Source organism: Lagopus muta, chromosome 11 (assembly GCF_023343835.1).
Source record: "Lagopus muta isolate bLagMut1 chromosome 11, bLagMut1 primary, whole genome shotgun sequence".
NCBI classification, from domain to species: domain Eukaryota; kingdom Metazoa; phylum Chordata; class Aves; order Galliformes; family Phasianidae; genus Lagopus; species Lagopus muta.
Genome location: NC_064443.1, coordinates 19401222 through 19421007, shown reverse-complemented (window position 1 = coordinate 19421007; position 19786 = coordinate 19401222). Strand labels below are relative to the sequence as shown.

At 48.1% G+C, this 19786-nt stretch overlaps 3 protein-coding genes across 7 annotated transcripts in view; 2 read left to right on the top strand and 1 right to left on the bottom strand.

Moving 5' to 3' along the window:
* Nucleotides 1-14395, bottom strand: part of IFT122 (intraflagellar transport 122) — a 29817-nt gene extending 15422 nt beyond the window's left edge. The window contains exons 1-17 of one of the 4 annotated variants that reach the window (XM_048956971.1): nucleotides 14260-14395; nucleotides 14018-14084; nucleotides 13109-13193; nucleotides 12682-12760; nucleotides 11827-11903; nucleotides 11357-11423; nucleotides 10191-10337; nucleotides 9707-9889; nucleotides 8753-8828; nucleotides 8017-8208; nucleotides 7120-7258; nucleotides 6281-6483; nucleotides 5692-5829; nucleotides 4877-5041; nucleotides 4242-4439; nucleotides 2531-2671; nucleotides 849-902 (exon numbers count right to left, since the gene is read on the bottom strand). In XM_048956971.1, coding sequence (XP_048812928.1) covers nucleotides 849-902; nucleotides 2531-2671; nucleotides 4242-4439; nucleotides 4877-5041; nucleotides 5692-5829; nucleotides 6281-6483; nucleotides 7120-7258; nucleotides 8017-8208; nucleotides 8753-8828; nucleotides 9707-9889; nucleotides 10191-10337; nucleotides 11357-11423; nucleotides 11827-11903; nucleotides 12682-12760; nucleotides 13109-13193; nucleotides 14018-14084; nucleotides 14260-14300 — 2052 coding nt within the window. In that variant the 5' untranslated portion in view covers nucleotides 14301-14395. The remainder of the gene's footprint in view (nucleotides 1-848; nucleotides 903-2530; nucleotides 2672-4241; nucleotides 4440-4876; nucleotides 5042-5691; nucleotides 5830-6280; nucleotides 6484-7119; nucleotides 7259-8016; nucleotides 8209-8752; nucleotides 8829-9706; nucleotides 9890-10190; nucleotides 10338-11356; nucleotides 11424-11826; nucleotides 11904-12681; nucleotides 12761-13108; nucleotides 13194-14017; nucleotides 14085-14259) is intronic. The other 3 variants (XM_048956970.1, XM_048956968.1, XM_048956967.1) reach the window with 3 other exon arrangements.
* Nucleotides 14396-14446: 51 nt separating this feature from the next.
* Nucleotides 14447-17632, top strand: MBD4 (methyl-CpG binding domain 4, DNA glycosylase). Of its 2 annotated transcripts, none has more exons than XM_048956972.1 (7): nucleotides 14447-14585; nucleotides 14831-15315; nucleotides 15791-15865; nucleotides 16122-16256; nucleotides 16486-16635; nucleotides 16924-17042; nucleotides 17393-17632. In XM_048956972.1, exons 1-7 carry the CDS (start codon nucleotides 14530-14532, stop codon nucleotides 17468-17470), a joined length of 1098 nt encoding a protein of 365 aa, XP_048812929.1. In that variant the 5' UTR covers nucleotides 14447-14529; the 3' UTR covers nucleotides 17471-17632. The 2 variants fall into 2 exon arrangements, with proteins under 2 accessions (XP_048812929.1, XP_048812930.1); XM_048956973.1 differs by having other exon boundaries at nucleotides 14450-14585; nucleotides 16924-17027.
* Nucleotides 17633-17933: 301 nt separating this feature from the next.
* Nucleotides 17934-19743, top strand: RPL32 (ribosomal protein L32). The gene is made up of 4 exons (XM_048956976.1): nucleotides 17934-18058; nucleotides 18667-18767; nucleotides 19038-19219; nucleotides 19564-19743. Exons 2-4 carry the CDS (start codon nucleotides 18672-18674, stop codon nucleotides 19691-19693), a joined length of 408 nt encoding a protein of 135 aa, XP_048812933.1. The 5' UTR covers nucleotides 17934-18058; nucleotides 18667-18671; the 3' UTR covers nucleotides 19694-19743.
* The last annotated feature ends 43 nt before the right edge of the window (nucleotides 19744-19786 follow it).

Here is a 19786-nt window from a genome sequence, read left to right as displayed (position 1 = left end):
AGGAACTCTACTAACAGGAAGGAAAAAAAAAAGGGAGCCAGGGGCATCCCTAACACAGAACTTTGCCCCATGTTTGACCCCAAGAGAAGTTCACTGCAGTCAGCAGGGGGCTGGCATTCTGACAGAACCAGGACAGCTCTGCAAAAATGGAAGGTGAGGAATGGATTCTTCAGAGAAGGTGTAAATCTAATTACCAACAGAAAGAGGAATTCTCTTTCTACCATCCCGACGCAGATCTGGAGCCATCATCAAGTGGTCTTTGCAAAAGGACAAGAAGTGATGGCACGTCCTTCAATGCGCTCATGACAGATCGCTATTGTTTAGTGGAATTCTATCAAGAAGTGTGAAGAGAGTGAGAAGTCCTGATTGGAGCAGAGCACAGAAGTAAGGGATCCTAAATTCTATTCCCAGTTGTCACAGACTTGTCATGAGACCTTGAGCTTGTCATTTTATTTCTCTGGGCCTGTTTCTGGCTCTGCAAGGAGGAGATAATAGTAATTACCTACCTCCAGGGGGTAAGGAAGAGCTTAATTAACTCATGTTTATGAAGTACTCCATACTAAACTCCATTAGCATAGTAGCATTCTACCAATTATTAATTGAATATTGAATGATTTTCTAGTTTTCTTGAAAGTTTTTAAGTTCTCCCACCACCCAGTGCCCCACATCTGCACGTCCTGCAGTAAGCTGCAGCTATGCGACCAGAGCTCAGGCTCCTGCTCACTGGGACTCCTCATCCAAACACAGCCAGCAGTCAGCAGCACTAACAGAACAGACGTCTCTGCAGAACAGAGAGTACTTCTTTCAGCACAATGCATCTTCTCACACTACCCCTAATATTCTCTTACCTCAATGCTGCTGATCAACTCTAAATATCTAAGGTCTCGTATTCTGGTAAACGCCTATGAAAAGAAAAAGAAGAAAAGGAATTAACTAAATTGGAAAGCCAGGAAATCAACACATACATGAAGCTGTTTTCACACAAGCAGAACAGACAGAAATCTGCTGGTTTTTGTGTTGGTGCAGTCCCTAACCTGATGGGCTCTCACTGCAACCGGGGCCCCTCAGGCGTTACAATAAAGACAAGGGTCCAACCCAAGCAGCTGATCACCAAAACCAAACAGCAGTGCTGGGCACCACCACGTACACATGTCGGTCCTTCAAGAGAAGCAAAATGCCTCTAACAGTACTAACAGTGCTATTCTGGCCATTTTACAGCTTTCCTAATCAATGTGAGGCACGACGTGCACAAATCTACAGACTGCTACAAGGCGTAGCACAGAACTGAGCAGACTGCTGAAGCAGGCTGTGTGTGATTCTAGTTTTTATACCATTCTGAAAATTCAGTCTAGAAGCAGCCCATGGAGAAGAAAGCAAATCAAAAGGTGATACAGTGAGACGGTGTAATGTCTTTTGCAAATGGAGATGAATGTGCAGCCAAAGTCCCAACGGCAAAGTCACGTGCGAGTTACAGCAGCTTAGCACTTATTCCTGTCAGGCATCAAAAAATGGAAATTGAACTCCTCAAACCACGTGGTTTAGACTCCTAACCAAATTTGTGCTTAAGAGGGCATAGAATATTCTGCTTACACCAGATCGGACTAGAAACTGTGAGAGCCTTTAATGTCAAGAAGCTGCTTTTGTTCATATTAATCCGCTCTAATTCTAAGAGGGCACTGCTTTAAAATTCCAAGGAGGCACTAAAAACTTCTTTTTAAGAACATCTATTTGCATAAAATGATCTATGAAACTGAAATTATTGCCAGTTTCCTTGCCTCCACTTTGGAAAAAAGAAAAATAAGGCATGTCACATCCTAAAAAAATTGATGTTATTAAAAGATGCCTATCATTACAGGCCATTCCCTGCCTATTTTTAGAATGTTTTGTCTTTCATACAATATTTATGACATTGAACTCAGTTTGCCCCCTCTTATTTGAGAAAAGATGCTGAAAGAAAATGGGGACGTATTTTAAGCCAGAGAAAAATGTGTTCTTCAGTATATGCACGCCTATAGTCTGCCCTTAAAAACAAGGGGCTCCAGGTAGAAGGTGATGAAAAAGACAACGCGTCATCACTGCTGTCTTCAAAGAAAGCTAACGCACAGGTAACAGTCAGTACGAGATCTACACACTGAAGCTTCAACACTTCGTTGGGGGGAAAAACAAAGAGGGCAGACTTGTAGCACCAGGGAAGGGGAGGGGGAAATTCAGCTCAGAAATTCTTAGCTGCCACCTGGTGGTGAGCAGCACCGCTCAAAACCCCGCTTCCTCAAATTCCCAACTCGTTTTTCAGCAGATGAAAGAAACCTCTTCCTCATATTAAACGCTCTGATTTAGAACACGGCATTTACCTAGAAACAGAAATCGGATTCCTTTTTTAAAATGGCATCTCAAGACCTCGTTGTGTGCATCGCTGAGCGAGAGTTTCATACGCACCTAAGAGAGCAACTCAGAGACACCGCTCACTACCAGCAATCACTACCAGCAATCACAACCAGCAATCACTACCAGCAATTACTACCTGCTTTACCTTTTTAGCTGTTTCAAACTCCAGCCCTTCCAGGGCTTCCATGGCCAGTTCTCTCCAGTCAGCATCAGTTACTCCCAAACACGCGATCTGATACGCTTCCTTAAACATTTTCCGTTCCAGATATTGATACATGGGTGCAGACTGAGGATTTCCATCAGAAAATGTGTGTTAGAATGCATAATACTTAGTGCAATTCTCTGGATACAGCGAGAAAAAAATTACATTCCAATTGCAATTGGTACAAACTGCCCAGAGAACAAACATGTTTTTGTACAACACACACAACAACATTCTGGGGCAACTACCATTGCATCTTCAGACCAGTTTGGTTAATTATATTCTAAACTCACCCATCTTGCAATCTCCAGCTCCTAGCATTTTAGAAAGCAGTTAATGAATGCTTCTGATTCCTCAGAGTGCTGAACATGCTAGATACAATGTAGGACGAGTTGTTTTTTTGAAAAAACCAACATAATCAATCTATGAAGTCAGCATAAAGGTGGGGTAGTTTGTCCTCAAAGGCTGCAGCAGTCCAGGATGAAGCATCCCTGGAAACACTCCAACACAACAGCAGAGGTGCCGTGAGCAAGTGGCAAACTCGTGACAAAGGTGTTTGAACAGGAGCGACCCTGAAGCCCAGAGACACTGCCCACTTACTGACCTGCTCAAACAAGGAGTTCAGGAGGGAAACTGATGGCTGCAGGCTGACACAGACAGAACAGGATTCAGGATCGGCAGCTACACTTCAAACCCTTTCCATGAGCAGAGAGCACTGCTGCTTGCTTAACTCTGCGTTTGCAGCCACAAGAAGCACCCATATTGACCTCTGCTACTTTTATCAACTTATCTGAAAGTTGTGTATCTTCGGTACTCTCTCCCACCAGAAGTATAGTTTTGAACAACCTGCCTCTGAAACACTGCACAACAATGTTGAGGCCTGTTAGTGCCCTGCAGCATGCTGAACACAGAATACAACAGCACACTGGGAGATCCAGCAGCTACCAACCATGCCGGACAGTGCAGATCACAATGAAGGGATCAGCACAGTTCTGAGGTGGGTCTAACAGAGGTACCATCCATTAATTCAACAAAAGCACACAGTCCTTTGCCTTCATCAGTTCTGAATTTCAAATCCTGTCACGTTTTTGTGCAGAAATAAATCAGAAGCTGGTTTGTTGTTTTTTTTTTTCTTTTTCTTGTTTGTTTGTCTCTTGGACTGCTTTATACTGCCCCGTTGTTTCCTGCAGCACAGCATTCTGTAGATGGCATTTTCTATCTCTGAATTTCGGATATAAAAACTGCACATGCACGGCACAGTCAAACTAAAAGGCACAGCTTAAGTACTGGCTAAACACACCTAGATAGAGCAGGGCTTGGCATACACATAGGAACATGAAATGAGATCCTGAAGAATGGTACACATAGAGCCTGCAGTACAAATACAGGAAGAGGTGTAAATGCAAAAGCTAAGATGAACAGAAGTGCATTTGCAATTAGAAAAAGTAGAAACAACAGCAAAAAAGGAAGTGAGATTCATTAATGCCAAACAAGATGAAACAGATTGTGCGTTATGTCTTAAGTAGTGACAAAGAAGGTTAAGAACTGTGACTGTTTTGGTACCAGAATACTGGAAAATTTCAGAGCTTCTTCACATCTTAAGCATTCATGTTTAAGAAATGTAAAGCAACACTTTATGAGATTAAAGGATTACCTGCGGAACTTCAACAGCTGACATAGAAAAAACGTGAAGACAGAAGATCTTGGAGCCGTTGTATCCCACAACAAAGCCTTGAAGTTTTTGCTGATGGACAGGGAAATTACCAGCTTTGATATTGAGGTAACCCCCTCCAGAAAAGCAAAGCATATCCTCACACTGAGTATTCCAAGCCACGCTATTAGCATTGGGTTCCTAATGAGCAAAATAATGGATGATTACCACAGATACAGCCACATACTCTTTCCTAAGAAATGTGCATACTTCAGTTTGAACATCTGACCTACTGTAGCCAGGGAATACATGATGGAAAGAAAGGAGTTCAGGCTTGATGTTAATCTCTGTGCTAAAGGTGAAATGCTCAATAACATTAATACTGCAGAGAGAAGCAGGACAGAGCTCTAAGTTAACCCAAAGTGGTCACAGGTTCAGGCGCCCTTTATTCAGCTGTTGTCTAGAAGTAGTTTTGATGGAAAAAACAGATCAACCCTACAAAACGGGGCCGGTGCTTTAAATAAGTTTGATGAATTTCTGTGTCAGCATTCCGGTGAGATCTGCACTCTTGGTCTCCTCCTGCCCGTGCCATTGGGTGTCTGTCCCTGGGCCAGAGACAGAGAGAAACTCAATCTCACCTGGAACAACAGCTCTTTGGTATGAATATCATACACCAGGCAGGTGTCGTTCTCATCAACCACTGCCAGCTTGTTGCGGGATGCGCTCATATCCAGACAGCGCACAGCTGTGGATTGTTTCAGCAGGACGATGGCAAAGACATTATCAACAAATATCTTCAGAATCTAGATAGATTCGAAACCAAAGTCAGTCCAAGTTTTCATTCCTCCAGCTAGAAACTGCAGCGTGCATAAATGCTAAGGCTGCATAAAGCATGCCCTGGTTGATCTTTTTTCAGAGAAATGGTGCATTAAAATTAGAAAAATGCTCTGAGGTACCTTGAAAATCAAGACTTGTTTCCACAGCATAGTCCAGCTGACAAGCCCACACAAACACAACATACTGTACGTATCTTGAATTTTGTAATGCTCCTCTCAAACAATTATGTTAATATACAACTACAAGGATGAATATCTGATACATGAAGGACCTCAAACTCCTTTCCAGTTCCATTCACGGAATCAATACTTATGGGCTCCACTGTGCTGTTTTCAGTGTACACACACACACAGCCACCCCTCCCAAAGACAAACCTTCCATCACTAAGACTTCCATTTTTGTCAGCAATGTATGGTCTTCAAAATCCAGCAGGTTTGTATGAATTTTGTAACCAGAGAATGAGAAATACAGAAGTGGTTCATTTTTAAACACAAAATGAGATTCTGTCCAATAAAATTTTAGGTTATGAAGGAATATGCTGCTCCTGAGGTCCCCCCAGAGAACGAAACAGTGTTTATTTGCAGCAGAAAGACACGTGCCAGGCATTTTGCATTACCTGCCCGTTCTTTAGACCAACCAAGAGGCCTTCTCTCCCCGGGGGTCCTCCAATTACTTTGATGTAACGGATAAGAGACTCCATCAGCCACTCTCGTTCTTTAACACCACTAAATGAGAGGCACTGCAACCTTTTCTCCTAAATACAACAACATACAAAATACCGTATGGATGGAAAGAAAAAACCTTTGTGCCTCCAGTGTTTTATATTTATATCTATATTAGCATGTGTGCCTGTAATACACGTGAGTGTCAGAATGTCAGTCAGGTTAACAGGATGAATTCTTTAAGGCTCTTCAGTCCTACGACAAAACAAACAAACAAAAAGCAAAACCAAAAAGCCAACAAACCATCTTTCCTAACGGCTCCCCCGCCCAAACATCTCCCTTGGTGCTTCAGCGCTCCAGAGGCTTTCAGTAGCACAGGGCCAGCTGTGGCATACAGCAGCTATTACTCCGTACAACAGCACTGCACGTCGTGCTGCCCAGCAGTACAATCCACTGCAGAATTTCCCCAAGGTATCAACTTTTTGCACCAGCTATTTGGAAAGCTACCTTCAAGTCCGAATGTACCCATTTCAAGGCACATACCTGGCATAAAATAATGTGATCTGAGCATACAACCAGCAAGTTGCATTCAAATTTCTTAACTATCTTTTCCTTCACACGATAATACATGTCTGAGGAATCATCCGAATACAGCTCATAAATCAGGATCTTCTCTGGCATTTGGATGGCTAATCTGTTCTTGTAGATGGCGATTTTCTTCACCAGCTCTCTGCCTTTTATTCTAACTAGAGAGAAAAATAAAACACCGTGTAGGCTGGCAGGAAAATAACAGATCAAAAAAAGTCAGAGAAACAGCGCTCAGTTGGAACTGAATCTTTCCGAAGCCTCTAAATTTGAGAGCAGATTGCAGTAGGATATGTTTCTTTCTGCAGCTATTAATCTTCTACCTGTGCCACAATTTATCAACCTCCACTGTTTTTGCAACAGCACATTCCAGAACAGCACCCTGATCCCCTGCCATGAAAAGGCTCTGAATACAAAGAAAGAAAAAAATCAGTACAATCCATGGAGGCTGCAAGAAGAAAACAGTTGCTAGATGTGATGTACCATTTTTTCTTTTGTTAATCTTGGTTGCAGAGATTAAAACCTTATCTTAAAAGCCGCTCCCCCTCCCAGCGTCCTTTCAAATCCCCCTATCTCTCACTAAGCTTGTCAGTGCTGATCCCACAGAATCCAAGTTTGCATTCTCAGCCTGCAAACAGGATCTCCAACCTTCCCGTTTAGTGGCGACCACCTGCCTGGTACACGAAGCACGTATTCCAAGCATTCTGATGGACACTCATTTGAAACAAACCAACCAACCCACAAAGAAGCCCAGAGCAGAATGACAGTACAGGTTTGACCTGAAAGTCCGAAGTTACCTTTCTGCTCCGTGATGAGGTGCTGGACGATCACGTCAGTCATGCTGTCTCTGTAAGCATAGCGATCTTTGTACAGGCCGTGAACAGTGCTGAAAATCAGCTGATAGAAGGATATGGTGCCGTCCTGGCAGCCCACGGCCTGAACACAGGGAGGACATTATCTCAGTCAAAGCTGCCCGTAGGTAAGACTTGGCAAAACACGCAGTGTTCATATGACTTACGTTCCATGTCCTGCATGCCATATGGATTGAAAGCAATCGCATTACGTGCATTGAAACAGCTGCGAAAGCGCTCCTCAACTTTGTAGTGCAAAATGAGGACTGATGCTATCATAGCTCGTATGTATGCTGGGCATTGCTTCGGTTTTGTCTGTTTTCTTGTGGTGCCTTCCAGTGCTTCCACCTCCCCCACACACCCTGTTTTGGTTTGGGGTTTTTTTTCCCTTTTTTTTGTTTAATTTTTGATATCTGCTCTGTATCTCTTACCATCTGTGTCAGCACAAAGTGCAGCAATTATGGTCATAGTTGTTGCTCTGTTGGTATTTTCCACAGTTGTAGAAGCTCAAACAGAACAGAACTCAACTCTTTCTTCCTATCATGGAACTCGACATCACCAGTCTACAAGTCTTTTTTTTTTTGCTGTGTTGTCTTTTTTTTTTTAATTCCCTTCTTCTTTTTAAATCCAAACGCAGCAAATTCCTTACCATCTGAAAGCAGGCATTACACTCATTTACCACCACCTCGCAGCCTTAAGTTTTAATTTTAGAGGCAGCTTTAGAGCTCACTAAATACTGCTTAGGCTCTGATGTCTCAGATTAGGCAAATGAGTTTGAAATGTATGGTCTTAGCTTTTATGGCAAACTGTCTGTCAAAGTGGCAGTAAAATGTACCTACTCACCACATAGTTGGAGTCTGGTTTAGCTTTGCAAGTCCACACCCAGCTGCTTTGCTCTCCTATGGTTCCAAGACGGACACCATCCTTTGTGAAGAGGGAAACTTGTTTATCTGAGCCTCCCAGCAAAATGTACTCTCCCTTCGTAAAATAGCTGACACAGCAAGGGTCAAAATTGAGCATCCTGTCCTTCCCAATCTACGAGGGAAAAAATAAACGTGTCAACAGAAGGATAATTCCATACTTTTCCAAGGCCACGAGAATAGATGAAAATAAACACAAGGTTCTTCTTGGTGGCACCTGATGGCACTGAGAACATTCTCAGCTCTCCAGCCACACACAACTTTTCAACACCCTGCATCCACTGAGCTTCCAAAAGGCAGCTCTAAATCAATCCCTCCGATTCCAAGTAAGTCTGCTCAGGGTGTGAGCCACCAAACAACAACAAAAAAACAACTCAGCTGGCTGAAGGAAATACAGGAGAGCTCTAGGAACCAGTCAGCTGTAACACAAAAGTGACCAAAGCTACAGGGGCTTTAATACAAGAACTGGGGGACAGCAGCTGAGCTGTCACGGGGGAAATGAGCCAGAGGAAAATTTGGTTGTAAGATACTGACTCATAAAAAACAGAAAACATTTAATGTAGCTAATAAAGCATGACTATACAAACACTTTGAATACAGGGCACAGAACTGAATTGAAAATACCCTGCCACTCCTGAGTGCACTGTCCAAAAACATACCTGTTTGCCACTTAGCTGATAAAAGGAAAGCCTTTGACCCCAGTCTGCCACAGCTAAAGTATCGTTGCGTTCATCTCTGGCAACAGAAAAGTCACATGGTCACAGCAATTTATCCATGTTTCTTAGGGCAGAAGAATCAAGCAGTGAGACGGCAGCACATATTTCAAATTACTCATAGAACCTCCACCAAGTGGAAGCACAGCAGAGCCACCTTGCCACTTCAATTGAAGAAAACAGCTTGAGGACACAAAAGAAAAATCTGTCAACTTTTCAGGAATGACAGCAAAGTTTGACACAGCACTTCGTGCTCAGGGCTAAAGCAGTGGGTCCAGGGAAGCTGCGCCTGTACAGCGGGTGCAGATCCTGATCTTAGGGGTCTATAATGGAGTATAATGGAGACCCACTGTGACATCAAAGCAACACTGCTAAGCTAGACTGGACTGTGACTACCAGAGCAGATGGCAGGAAACAAAATGGCTCCTGCAGGACTGGGACAAGCTGAGGTACCAAACGGGTTAACTGCAGTGCTCTGACAGGATCCGTGGGAGCAAAACATGGGCCACCTCCTCCACAGCCTCTCGTTTAGGAAGAAGGGTGATGGTACTCTGAGCATGCTGATGAAAGCAATGCTCCTAATCATAAACTGAACAAAAAGAAAACTGAAAGAAAACCTACTGAGATGCTTCTCAATAAGCACCTTCCCTCTGCTCAACACACAACACGTGAGAAAAAGCAACGTGCTATCACAAACCTAAGGAATGTCACAATTAACACTTACTAGTGGAATAAATTAAGACAATAAAAATGACACTTAATCCAGAATTTGGTACCTTTTGAATTCTGCACCCTGCATAAATTCCCTTTGCCTTTGGTCCTTTTTGTAAATTGCTCTTCTACGCTATACATACGGATATATATGTATGTATATATGTTATCCATTGTAGTCTCACTCACAAGTCGAAATGCTTAGCCTCTTCTTTCTCATTGTCTTCTATCTTTTCCTCATTATCCTGCCCACTGTCAGGGTTGGGTTTCAATTCTGGAATCTCCTCTAACTGGCTGTGATCTGACTTCTCTAAATGGCCGTTATCTGATTCCTCTTCTTCATCTGCTCTACTCCAAAATCTCTCCCACCAACTGCAATAGCAATTGTTTATTCACATATATGGCACAGTGAGTGCAAACAGCCCACCCTCCTCTCCCCAAAAGCAAGCTGAAATCCAGCAACAAAAAAAGCAAAATCAAAGTTTCATGATCTCCAGCTGGAATTTGTTCCCATTCTCTTCCATGTGATGAACACTGCCAAAGCCCAGCCCCACAACAAAAGGCACCGTTAGGGGCCCTCAACCTGCTCAGCAGGGATGCAGGCCGGGCCCTTCTGTTATCAACAAACCAAGGACTGACCAGCAGCGTCGAAAAGGGTGGGGTGATGATTTACCTGGATGGATTCCAACAAATGGACCATATTGGAGATGAGGCAGCCCCGGCACGCTCTATTTTCACTTTCTCATCACCATTTTTATTCCGTATGCTGATGACTCCGTTGGACATCCCCAAGGCAAGGTACTGGCCATCGTTTGTCCAGCTGATAAAACACACAAGGACTGAAAACGGCTCAAACCAAGCAGCAGGAAGGCAGAATGGTGCAGCATAATCAAATAGGGGCAGTATTGAAACAGGCTTTTTAAAGGCATTCTGGAACGGAGCCAGCAATCCTCAGAGTTGTTTATGAACCTAAATCTGCATTTATGGCAACAGCGTACAACGCAGCAAGAACTTTTTACTGCATACACAAATTAGAAAAAGGTGGAAACAACAACAACAAAATTAAAGCTATCATCTGCTTGTGGTGTTTGTATCATGTGCTAATTAACAGATGCATTTTTAGGAATGAGAGTGCTGGCAGAACACCAGGCTTTTCAAAGCCACATCCGGAGCAATGACACCACATGCGGTGGGGACAGGAGAGACCTGCTTTCTCTTCTTGTCTCTACTGCAGCCAACGGGATGACTTCACACAAATTGATGTACCCTTGCTTCAGAGGAGTAACAACACCTTCTGCAAATGCCAGCAACGCAGAAGATGAGCAGCTCTATGAACAAAGCACACTCAGCTTTCCTCTACCTTCATTTCATTGCTACTGCACAAGTTGGCTGAACAGATGGAGACAGAAGTTCAGACACTCGCACAAGACCAGAGCACCTCTCTGAGACCTTCTGAAGAGTTAAATATACATTGTACGTACTGAATAATTATATATGTACTGTTGTAAACAGTACCTAATGGAAACCAAAGCCCTCTGCTATCTAAAACAAGGACAAAGAAAGAAAAATAGCTCTCTGAGAAGACAATACAGGAAAGAACAAGTCATCTTGGACAAATATTCATTTTCTGAGCATTCTTAATACTAATCAAATATTTTAATGATGAGGATGGCAGAGTCACATGAAATGTAATGCTTCTGAACAGCAGCTTAGGAGAGCCTCTCTCCTGCTGGGTACTCTGTCTCCACAGACTTGAGCTATATTGGTTAAACTTTTTTTCCATAAGCCTGCACACTATTTTAAACTGTTTATATTGAAACTAACTTAAAGAACACTTACCTACAGCAAGTTATCTTACTGCTAGCTTTATGTTTAGAGACTGATTTCTGCTCAGGCGACCACAAGCCTTGATTAAAATGAAAAAAAAAAGCTGAAGTAAATGACAAGAAAACTTTACCAGTGTTCAGATTAGAAACCAGCTTTGCCAGGAAACTCAGCTCAGACTTCAGAGGGAACAAAGTCTCACTGCTAGGACATTTAAATACATACCACACAAACAGCAAAGAGGAAAAAATAGATATATCTAACACAGAGAAAGGCTCCCACTGGAAAAATCACAGTAAGAAGGTACATTTGTTCTGGGACATCTCACAACACAGTCCTCATCAACTGACTTCTCGTGATACACATAAGTAGCTTTGGGCAACACCTGGTTTCTCCCAGATAAAAAGAGCTGCACAAATCTGTTGTTAGCTGTGAAACTTGTACAGAGTTCGCAGGCTTAATGGAAAAGTGAGAAAAAGACATACCAAAATCACTGGACGAGCAGGATGCCAACTGGTGAGTAAGAGGGTTGTACGAAACGCACTGTATAGAGTCATTATGCCTAGAATGAAGTTACAATCACATTTCAGTAAATCATTCTTAAACGCCTCTTTCTGACTTTCAGCAAAGTAGCTGAAGGGCTCACCAGATGGCAGAAATAACTTGATCAGCTTATATTACATCAAATTAATCTGCAATTACTGTAAACTACATCAATAATAAATCCTAAAAAACACTGCCACTGAACGGCAGGATTCGCTGTTCCATCAGGATGAGTTCAATGTGTGCATAAATGGGGTTTGTTAGACGTGATGAACGGTTAGATCCAAACTCTAAAAGAAGTGCCCTTGTTCTCCTGCCCAGCACACTGTGCAACCAACCAGCAACAACTGTGCAAACACATTCAGAAACAGAATTTGAAGATGTAGCTGCAAAGACATGAAACAAAGCCAAAAGAAAGATGAAAATACACTGTGTGGAAAAGCACCAAGCCGTACCTTCAGCTTGGACTGCGACCTAGGTTACATTGCTTTGATTTGTTACACAAGATCAGTTATATTCTGCTTCATCCCATTTCATCTTACAGAATTTCCCCAGTTCTTTGCCAGCCCTTTAAATACATCAGAGATCTATCTAGACCTTTCACCCTCATTTATGCCTTTAATTGCTTTCCTGCCTCATTCAGACACTTCAACTGCTCTCCTCTTCCCTCTCGTATTACTCACTGGCATTTTCTCTAACCTTAGTTAACCTTCCAGCTCTAACATCACTTACTGAGAGCAGAAGTGCATAACGAAGGTTCTCACTGGAGATGCACAGGATTGAAAGCCAGCACTTACGTGTATTTCAGAATTCCTTCTAGCTTTGAAGTCCAAATGATCACACTTTTATCAGCTGAGCCAGATGCAAAACGTTTGCCTGGGAATTAAATACAGTTTAAATCCCACACATAAGAATCCCTTACTCACCCAGTATTCAACAAAAGAGAGAGCAAGATGTTCTTGAACTTGACAAGGCTCAAGCTATAAAGAGCCTAACATTGCAAGTGTCCTGGTGTGCTGTGCTTCCTCAGCTACATGAAACCTCAGTGGCTTTTTTCATGTAAAAAAAGCTCAACCATACAAACAACAAACTCAACGCACGCACACAACACTCAAAAATCCCATTACTTGAACAGCCCCATTTTTATCAATTTGCCATACGGAATGGAAGATATTACACACTTTACAAACCAGACTAAGAAAGTCCCATAGAAGTGATATTTACCATCTTTAGCATAAGCCACACAGTACACAGTGTCCTTATGTCCCTTCAGAGGTTGAATTAAGGTTCCATCAGAAGTATCATATACCTGCACAAGTAACCAGAAAAAAAATATTCAGGATGAGGACTGTGACACAAAATTACTGAAGGCCAGGAAGGCTCTACATTTTGTTTTCTGTTTCCTTTTTTGCAAGCAGTACAATTCATGCAGATTAAGGCATTTTAAAGTGTAAAAGCAGTTTTCCTTAACAAACGATACTTTTCTAACATTGGCACAGAAGTCCAGCACTAGAAAATTATGCACACAAATGAAACTTCTGAACAGCTCGCTGGGCCTCCACGTTCCAGCGCACACGTCTCCTTCCTTGTATAATAAGCTACTGGAAAGGACCATCATTAAATACACCGCTGCCAGCCCTGGCAGCGTGAAGGTCCGTGCGCTCACGGCTCAGAACAGCACACAGCTGTGCCCACAGCCCCGCACCGCAAGGGAGGCGCAGGGCGGCCCCGGGCTGCTGGTGCTGGAGCCCCGGGAGCCGACAGGCTCTACTGGAGGCTCAGCTCAAAGCACGAACATAAACGCGAGCTTCTTCCTCCTCTTCACAGGGATTGGGAGTCACGAAGCGGAGCACAACACGCTCACTGAACGCGCGATCAGCGCAGAATCACGGCGGTGTTCGCACGCCGCGCGCCGCTCCAGCTTCGCCTGAAGGTGGGCGGCCTGCAGGCTGCTGGGCGAGGCGTCAGGAGGCGCTGCAGTAACAGAAATCGCACTACGGAGCAGAACTTGGATCTGGGTAACATCGCAGCGCCCCGCAGCCGGCCTGCAGAGCGCAGAGCGGGCCGGGCTTTGCGGCGGGTTAAACGCGGCAGGAGCGCGGCCCCAGCGCGGGGAAAGCGAGCTGTCCGTACCAGGAGCCGACTGCCGGCGGCAACGATCAGCTGCGTCCCGTCCGGCTTGAACGCGAGGTCGTAGATGCTGGGGAAGAGACGAGTCGTCGTCGCGGCTGTCGATGTTGGCGGCTCGTCCCGTTCCCGGGATCCCCGGCAGCGGAGCCGCGCCCCGAGGGCCGCCCGAGCCCGGCCCCGCGCACGCTGCCGGCCCGCCGCTCCCCGCCGCTCCCCGCCGCCCCCGCCGGCCCCGCAGCGCTCACCAGTGCTCGGCCCGGTCCCGCCAGGTGAGCGCGGCCCGCATGCCGGGCCCGGACAGCACTCGGTCGCCGAGTCGGTCGCGCCGCCGGCTCCCTGGGCAACGCGCAGGCGCCCGGAGGCCCGCCGGACCACCGCGACGGCAGGGGGCGCCGCTCGGCTGGGCCGCGAGGGGCGTCACGTGACCGCGGCGTCCGGAAGCGCCCCTTAACGAGGCCGTACCGCGCCGGAGCGGTTTCCATGGCGACCGGCGGGCGGGAGACGTCGAAGCGGGGATGGAGCGAGCGCGTCGGCGGCGCGCGCCTCTGGGAGGTCGGAGCGGCGCGTGCGGGTGAGGTCACGTGAGCTACGCGGACGGGGTCCCGCAGCTCCGCGCCGCGCCACGCTGACGGAGCCGCGCCGCCGCCTCTCGGCGCGGCGGGAGCTGCGGGAGCCCCGTCCTGTAGCGGCGGCGGCGGGAGGCGGCCCCGGCCCCGGCCCCCTCGGCTTCCTTCCGGCGTGCCGCCCAGCGGCCTTCCGACGGGTCGGGCGGGGGAAGCGGCCCCGCTGACGGTTCGCCGTTCTCTCCGCCCTCAGCGCCGAAGGAACGACGCTGCGGTCCGGACGGGCGCTGGCGGAGCGCTGCCATCACGCCGGCACAGCTGGCGGCGCCACGGCCCCGGCTGGGAACGGGGTGCGGAACGGCGGAGCGCGGAGTTCCCGGAGCGATGGGTCCGAGACGCGGCGCGGGGAAGGCGGCAAGACGGAGCGGCGCCCGAACGGCGCTGGAGAGGAGGCGGCGGGGAGAGCCGGGCGGGACGGCGGAGCGAGGAGGAGCTCCGTAGGAAGTAACGGGGAGAGCGCACGGAGCGAGAGGAGGAGAGCGGCGCGGGGCCGGCGGGAAGTGGAGCGCCGGGCGGGATGCGCGGAGCCGGCCGCGGATGGGCGGAACGGCCGCCAAGAGCCGCACGCAGCGCCCGCGGCTCCGGGATCGCAGCGCTCCGAATCCGACCCCGAAATGGGGAGCGACGGCTTGCGGCCTGCTGGCGACGAGAGCTTCGCGGCAGCTAAAATACGGCGAGGTATGGGTGTGTTTTGAGGCCGAATATGATTCTGACGCGTTATCCTGAACTACCCGAGGAAAGTAATCGGGACGGGCGCCTCCCGTGCCGTCTCATTTCTGGAGCGCTTTCGGCCTCTTCAGCTGTGCCCTGGGATCGAGTGCTGAACGTGTGCTGCCTCTTGGTGCTGGTGCCGTGTTGGTCCCCGTGCTTTATGGAGAAGGCTTTGGTTGTAGCTTCTTTCATGATGCAGTGTGTGGGGTGGGGTGGAATTCTTAGCTGTCGTTTGGCCCGGTTTTCCAGACTGCATTGGAGTCGTGATTTCTCTTCAGAATGTTTTTCTCAGAGCCCAAATGCAGAAAAATACATCTGTGTTATGCATTCCTACGTGGAATCTGTGTAATTCCACCACGAATTAAGGAGGAAAATGTCTGTGAGCCATGACGGCAAACTGGGGGATTTTCCATTTTAATACTGAGGTATCGTTTCTTTACAGAAGAATCTGTCCCACGGACACAAGTGGACAGGAGGAAAACGAGTCCGTATTTTTCAAGTAAATACAGTAAGGAAGGTAGGATTCTCCTTGGGGACACAACTGCCATTTTGCAGGGGAGAGCAATGAGACGGCTCGGGGTGAAGTGATGATGTGGGAAACGCATACATGGCTGCACTGCGGGGCTGCAGTGTGAAGTGCACCCGTATGCACAAACTGCCAACGCTGTGCCCACAGTGCTGAGCCTGCTTCTAAAATTTGTCACTTAATTTTTTTTCCTCTAATTCCATCCTTTATTACCCTATGTATTTCCTTATATTGCCTGCGTGTACAGCTCCCAGCCCGCCTAGGAGGAAGGCCTTCAGGAAATGGACTCCTCCACGCTCCCCTTTTAATTTGGTCCAAGAAACACTTTTCCACGATCCGTGGAAACTTCTCATTGCGACCATATTTCTCAATAAGACTTCAGGTAAATGGAGTAATACATTTTCACGTTGTATAACTGTTGGGTGGTGATATAGGATTGAAACAGCTGCCAATTTTTTTGTGTCATTAATGAAAGAATAAATACATATGTTTGTGTTGATGTTAAAAAAAAAAAAAAAAAAGTAGTAATTTGTTTCTTGTGCCTTGGCAAAAACCATGCATAGTTAAAGTGAAGAGGGACCTGCACAGCTGATGATGGTTTCTTTGAGCAGGTAAAATGGCAATTCCTGTGCTCTGGGAGTTCCTCAGGAAGTACCCTTCCCCTGAAGTAGCCAGAACTGCAGACTGGAAAGAAATGTCAGAGCTGCTCAGACCTCTCGGCCTCTATGCGCTCAGAGCAAAAACAATAATCAAGTTTTCAGGTAAGTTTTTATGGCTGTGTTTGTGGAATGGTGTAAACGTCGTTAGCAAGAAAACTACAGCTATTTTCCTAACTGTGCTCTGTGACATCTTTCCCTGCTGGTTTGTTTTCTGAAGCTTTGGGAGATGTTGGTTTTACACGTGTGAAACTGCTGATTGGATTGTCTTAACTGAGTAACTTGTGGTGTTTGTAGAGGTTTCATTTAAAATGCTGCCATGTGCAGCTCTGGGGCAGCGTGGTGTCTGCTCAGACCTGGGCCTGCACGGTGAGGGCTGTGCATGTGTTCCAGATGAGTACCTGCACAAGCAGTGGAAGTACCCCATTGAGCTGCACGGAATCGGAAAGTACGGAAATGACTCCTACAGAATCTTCTGCGTCAATGAGTGGAAAGAGGTGCGCGGTGCTGCTGTGAGTGGGGCCTGAGGGGGCTGTGCAGGCAGTGCGTGCCTGGCCTCGCCTCCTGCCGCTGTCACATATGTGCTCACTTGGATTTAAAAAAAAATATATATATATTTTTTAAATTTCAATTAGTTGAATTCTCAGAATGCATTTTTTGCAAGTCTGCCTTAAGTCAAGGCTGACTGATCCATCTGCCTTAGCTCACACGTGGCAGGGGTCTGTTGCTCTGACTGTGGCACTGTGGGTTGGACAAGGGCAGGTTGTGAGCTGGGAGGGGAAGTAGTTTGGGGGTGTGCTTCGGAGCTGTCAGGTATGTTAAAATATTCATATGAGTATTAATTACTTCTGTTGTGTTTTAGGTGCAGCCTCAGGACCACAAACTGAGCGTCTACCACACATGGCTCTGGGAAAACTATGAGAAGCTGAGTGGGGACTGAGTGCAGCCTCAGGTGTGCCAGCAGTGGGCTGCGCAGCATCAGAGCTGTGCTGAGCATCGCGTTCTTAGTTTATATGTTGTGTGACATCAACTCGGATAATCACTGTAATAAAATGTTCGAGCGCTTTAAAGGTTTTTAATAAACGTATCTAACTTTGTAGCATCTGTTCTTGTAAAGCTCCCCTGCTCCCCTTAAACCGAACGCGCCCCGCTGCCGTTCCGCCAGCGCGTGCATCACCGCCAGGGGGCGCTCTCCCACTCAGCGGGCCTGGCGGAAGCTGCGTGCCGCCTGGCCCTAAGCTTCCTGGCGGAAGCGGCGCCGGGCAGGTCCTGTCAGCTTCGTAGTGAACGCGCAGAGCGGGACGCGGAGGAGGCACTTATCCGCTCTCCCGCGACGCCCTCCAGGACGCGTCCCTTCTTGTTGCGGCTCAGGGCTCTGTGTGACCCCGCGAGGGGCGGCCGCTCGCTCCGTGCAGAGGGGGCGCGGCGCTGACCTGTCGGTACCGCCCAGATCTCCCATAAGCCCCCGCGCGTGGCGGCCCCTCCTTCTCTCGGCGGGCCGTGCCGTGCCGGCGCCATCGCGTAGCAGGTGAGCGCCGCCATCCGCCGCCATCCGACCCAGGAGGGCCCGCCCGGCCCCGCCGCCTGCCCCGGGGGCCTCCGCGCCGCGCGGGGAGCCGTGGCGCCGGGGCTTTTCCGCGGTCCGTAGCCCGGCGGCGGCGGGGCCAACGAGGCCGGGCTCGCGGGCAGGAGCCCTGCGCGCGTCGCTTCTGGCGGCAGTGAAGCAGGAGCGGCCCACGGGCGGTGCCGGGGGTGCCGGGCCGGGTTCGGGCCGCCGTCGGGTCTGAGGCGGCTGGGCTCTCGGAAGTTCCGTCCTTAAAGGGACTCCGGCTGCTGCCCTCCGCGGGGCTGCTCGGGAACCGGAAGGGCCCTGAAGTCGGCGGGCGGGGAACGGAGCGTGCGAGAGCGGGCGTGGGGAGCTGAGCGCGGGCCGCCTCCCAAGATCGCATCTGGGGAGCTCGTGGTGCTCCGCCAGCTTCGGACACGGGAGGCAGAGACACTGCAGGGGAACACCCATTCCCTCCCTGGCTCTGGCAGTGGCTAGGGGGTGGAAGATAGCCTGCTACAGCCCTCGTTGGCAGGGTGATGCGTCGCCACCATGCTGCGCCTTTTCTTACCCTGCTCTGCTTCCCTCAGCCGCCATGCCTGCCCTCCGGCCTCTCGTGAAGCCTAAGATCGTTAAGAAGAGGACCAAGAAGTTCATCCGCCATCAGTCTGATCGCTATGTCAAGATCAAGGTAAAAACTCATGGAAGCTTCCTTACAGCAGCACCTTGGGGAAGGTCGGGTTTGTGATTGCCCAGAGGCCTGGTGATGGATTAGAGCATAAAGGCCAGGTGTTGCAGCTGTGGGCCAGGCAGTGGTAGCACAGGTGGGACCTGTGGGACGTGATACAGCAGTGCAGCACAGTGAATCTTCGTCGGTTGGTTTTGGCCAACCTCGGTGCAGGCATTCTCACACCGATGTAGTTTTGTAACTGAATACCAAATGCTTCCCGTGTTTCTTTAGCGCAACTGGCGGAAACCGAGAGGTATCGATAACAGAGTTCGCAGGAGGTTCAAGGGCCAGATCCTGATGCCCAACATCGGTTATGGGAGCAACAAGAAGACAAAGCATATGCTGCCCACGGGATTCAGGAAGTTTCTGGTCCACAATGTCAAAGAGCTGGAGGTGCTCATGATGAGCAACAAGTAAGTCTCTGGGTTTATTCCCTTCCTTCCCTGATTGTTGCTGCAGTTCTGCAGTCAGTGCTGCGGCTGTGTGCTGCTGTGCTGCCCATCCCACAACAGCACTGAGGAGGAGGATGCAGGTAGGAGAACTGGGAGGTGTGCAGCTTTGGGGAACGCAGGCACCGTCTCGCTTTACTCAGCGCCGCGGTGCTGGAAGGCGAATGGAGAGCCTGAGGCCGTCAAACCTCTGTCTGTGGCTCATTGTTAAACTGCTCTGCTGTCGGCAGGATGGCTCTCGTTGCTTTGCCTGCACTGCTGCCACGCATTGGGCTGGGGAGGCTTAGGGCGCGCTGTGTTCCCTGCAGGTCGTACTGTGCAGAGATTGCTCACAACGTGTCTTCCAAGAACCGGAAGGTCATTGTGGAGAGAGCGGCTCAGCTCGCCATCAAGATCACCAACCCGAATGCCAGACTGCGCAGCGAGGAAAACGAATAAGCTGGCTTCCACGTGTGGGATGTATTTAATAAAGTGTAAAAACAAACTGATCAGGATTGGCCTGTTGCCTGTTTCTGAGGGCTTGGCACACAG

Coding starts and splice junctions, on each gene's coding strand:
- MBD4 (XM_048956972.1), top strand. CDS start 14,530: ATGGAGCGAGCGCGTCGGCGGCGCGCGCCTCTGGGAGGTCGGAGCGGC. Junction 16,257..16,485: donor ATTTCTCAATAAGACTTCAG/GTAAATGGAGTA, acceptor TTCTTTGAGCAG/GTAAAATGGCAATTCCTGTG. Junction 17,043..17,392: donor AAGAGGTGCGCGGTGCTGCT/GTGAGTGGGGCC, acceptor GTTGTGTTTTAG/GTGCAGCCTCAGGACCACAA.
- RPL32 (XM_048956976.1), top strand. CDS start 18,672: ATGCCTGCCCTCCGGCCTCTCGTGAAGCCTAAGATCGTTAAGAAGAGG. Junction 18,768..19,037: donor ATCGCTATGTCAAGATCAAG/GTAAAAACTCAT, acceptor GTGTTTCTTTAG/CGCAACTGGCGGAAACCGAG. Junction 19,220..19,563: donor GTGCTCATGATGAGCAACAA/GTAAGTCTCTGG, acceptor TGTTCCCTGCAG/GTCGTACTGTGCAGAGATTG.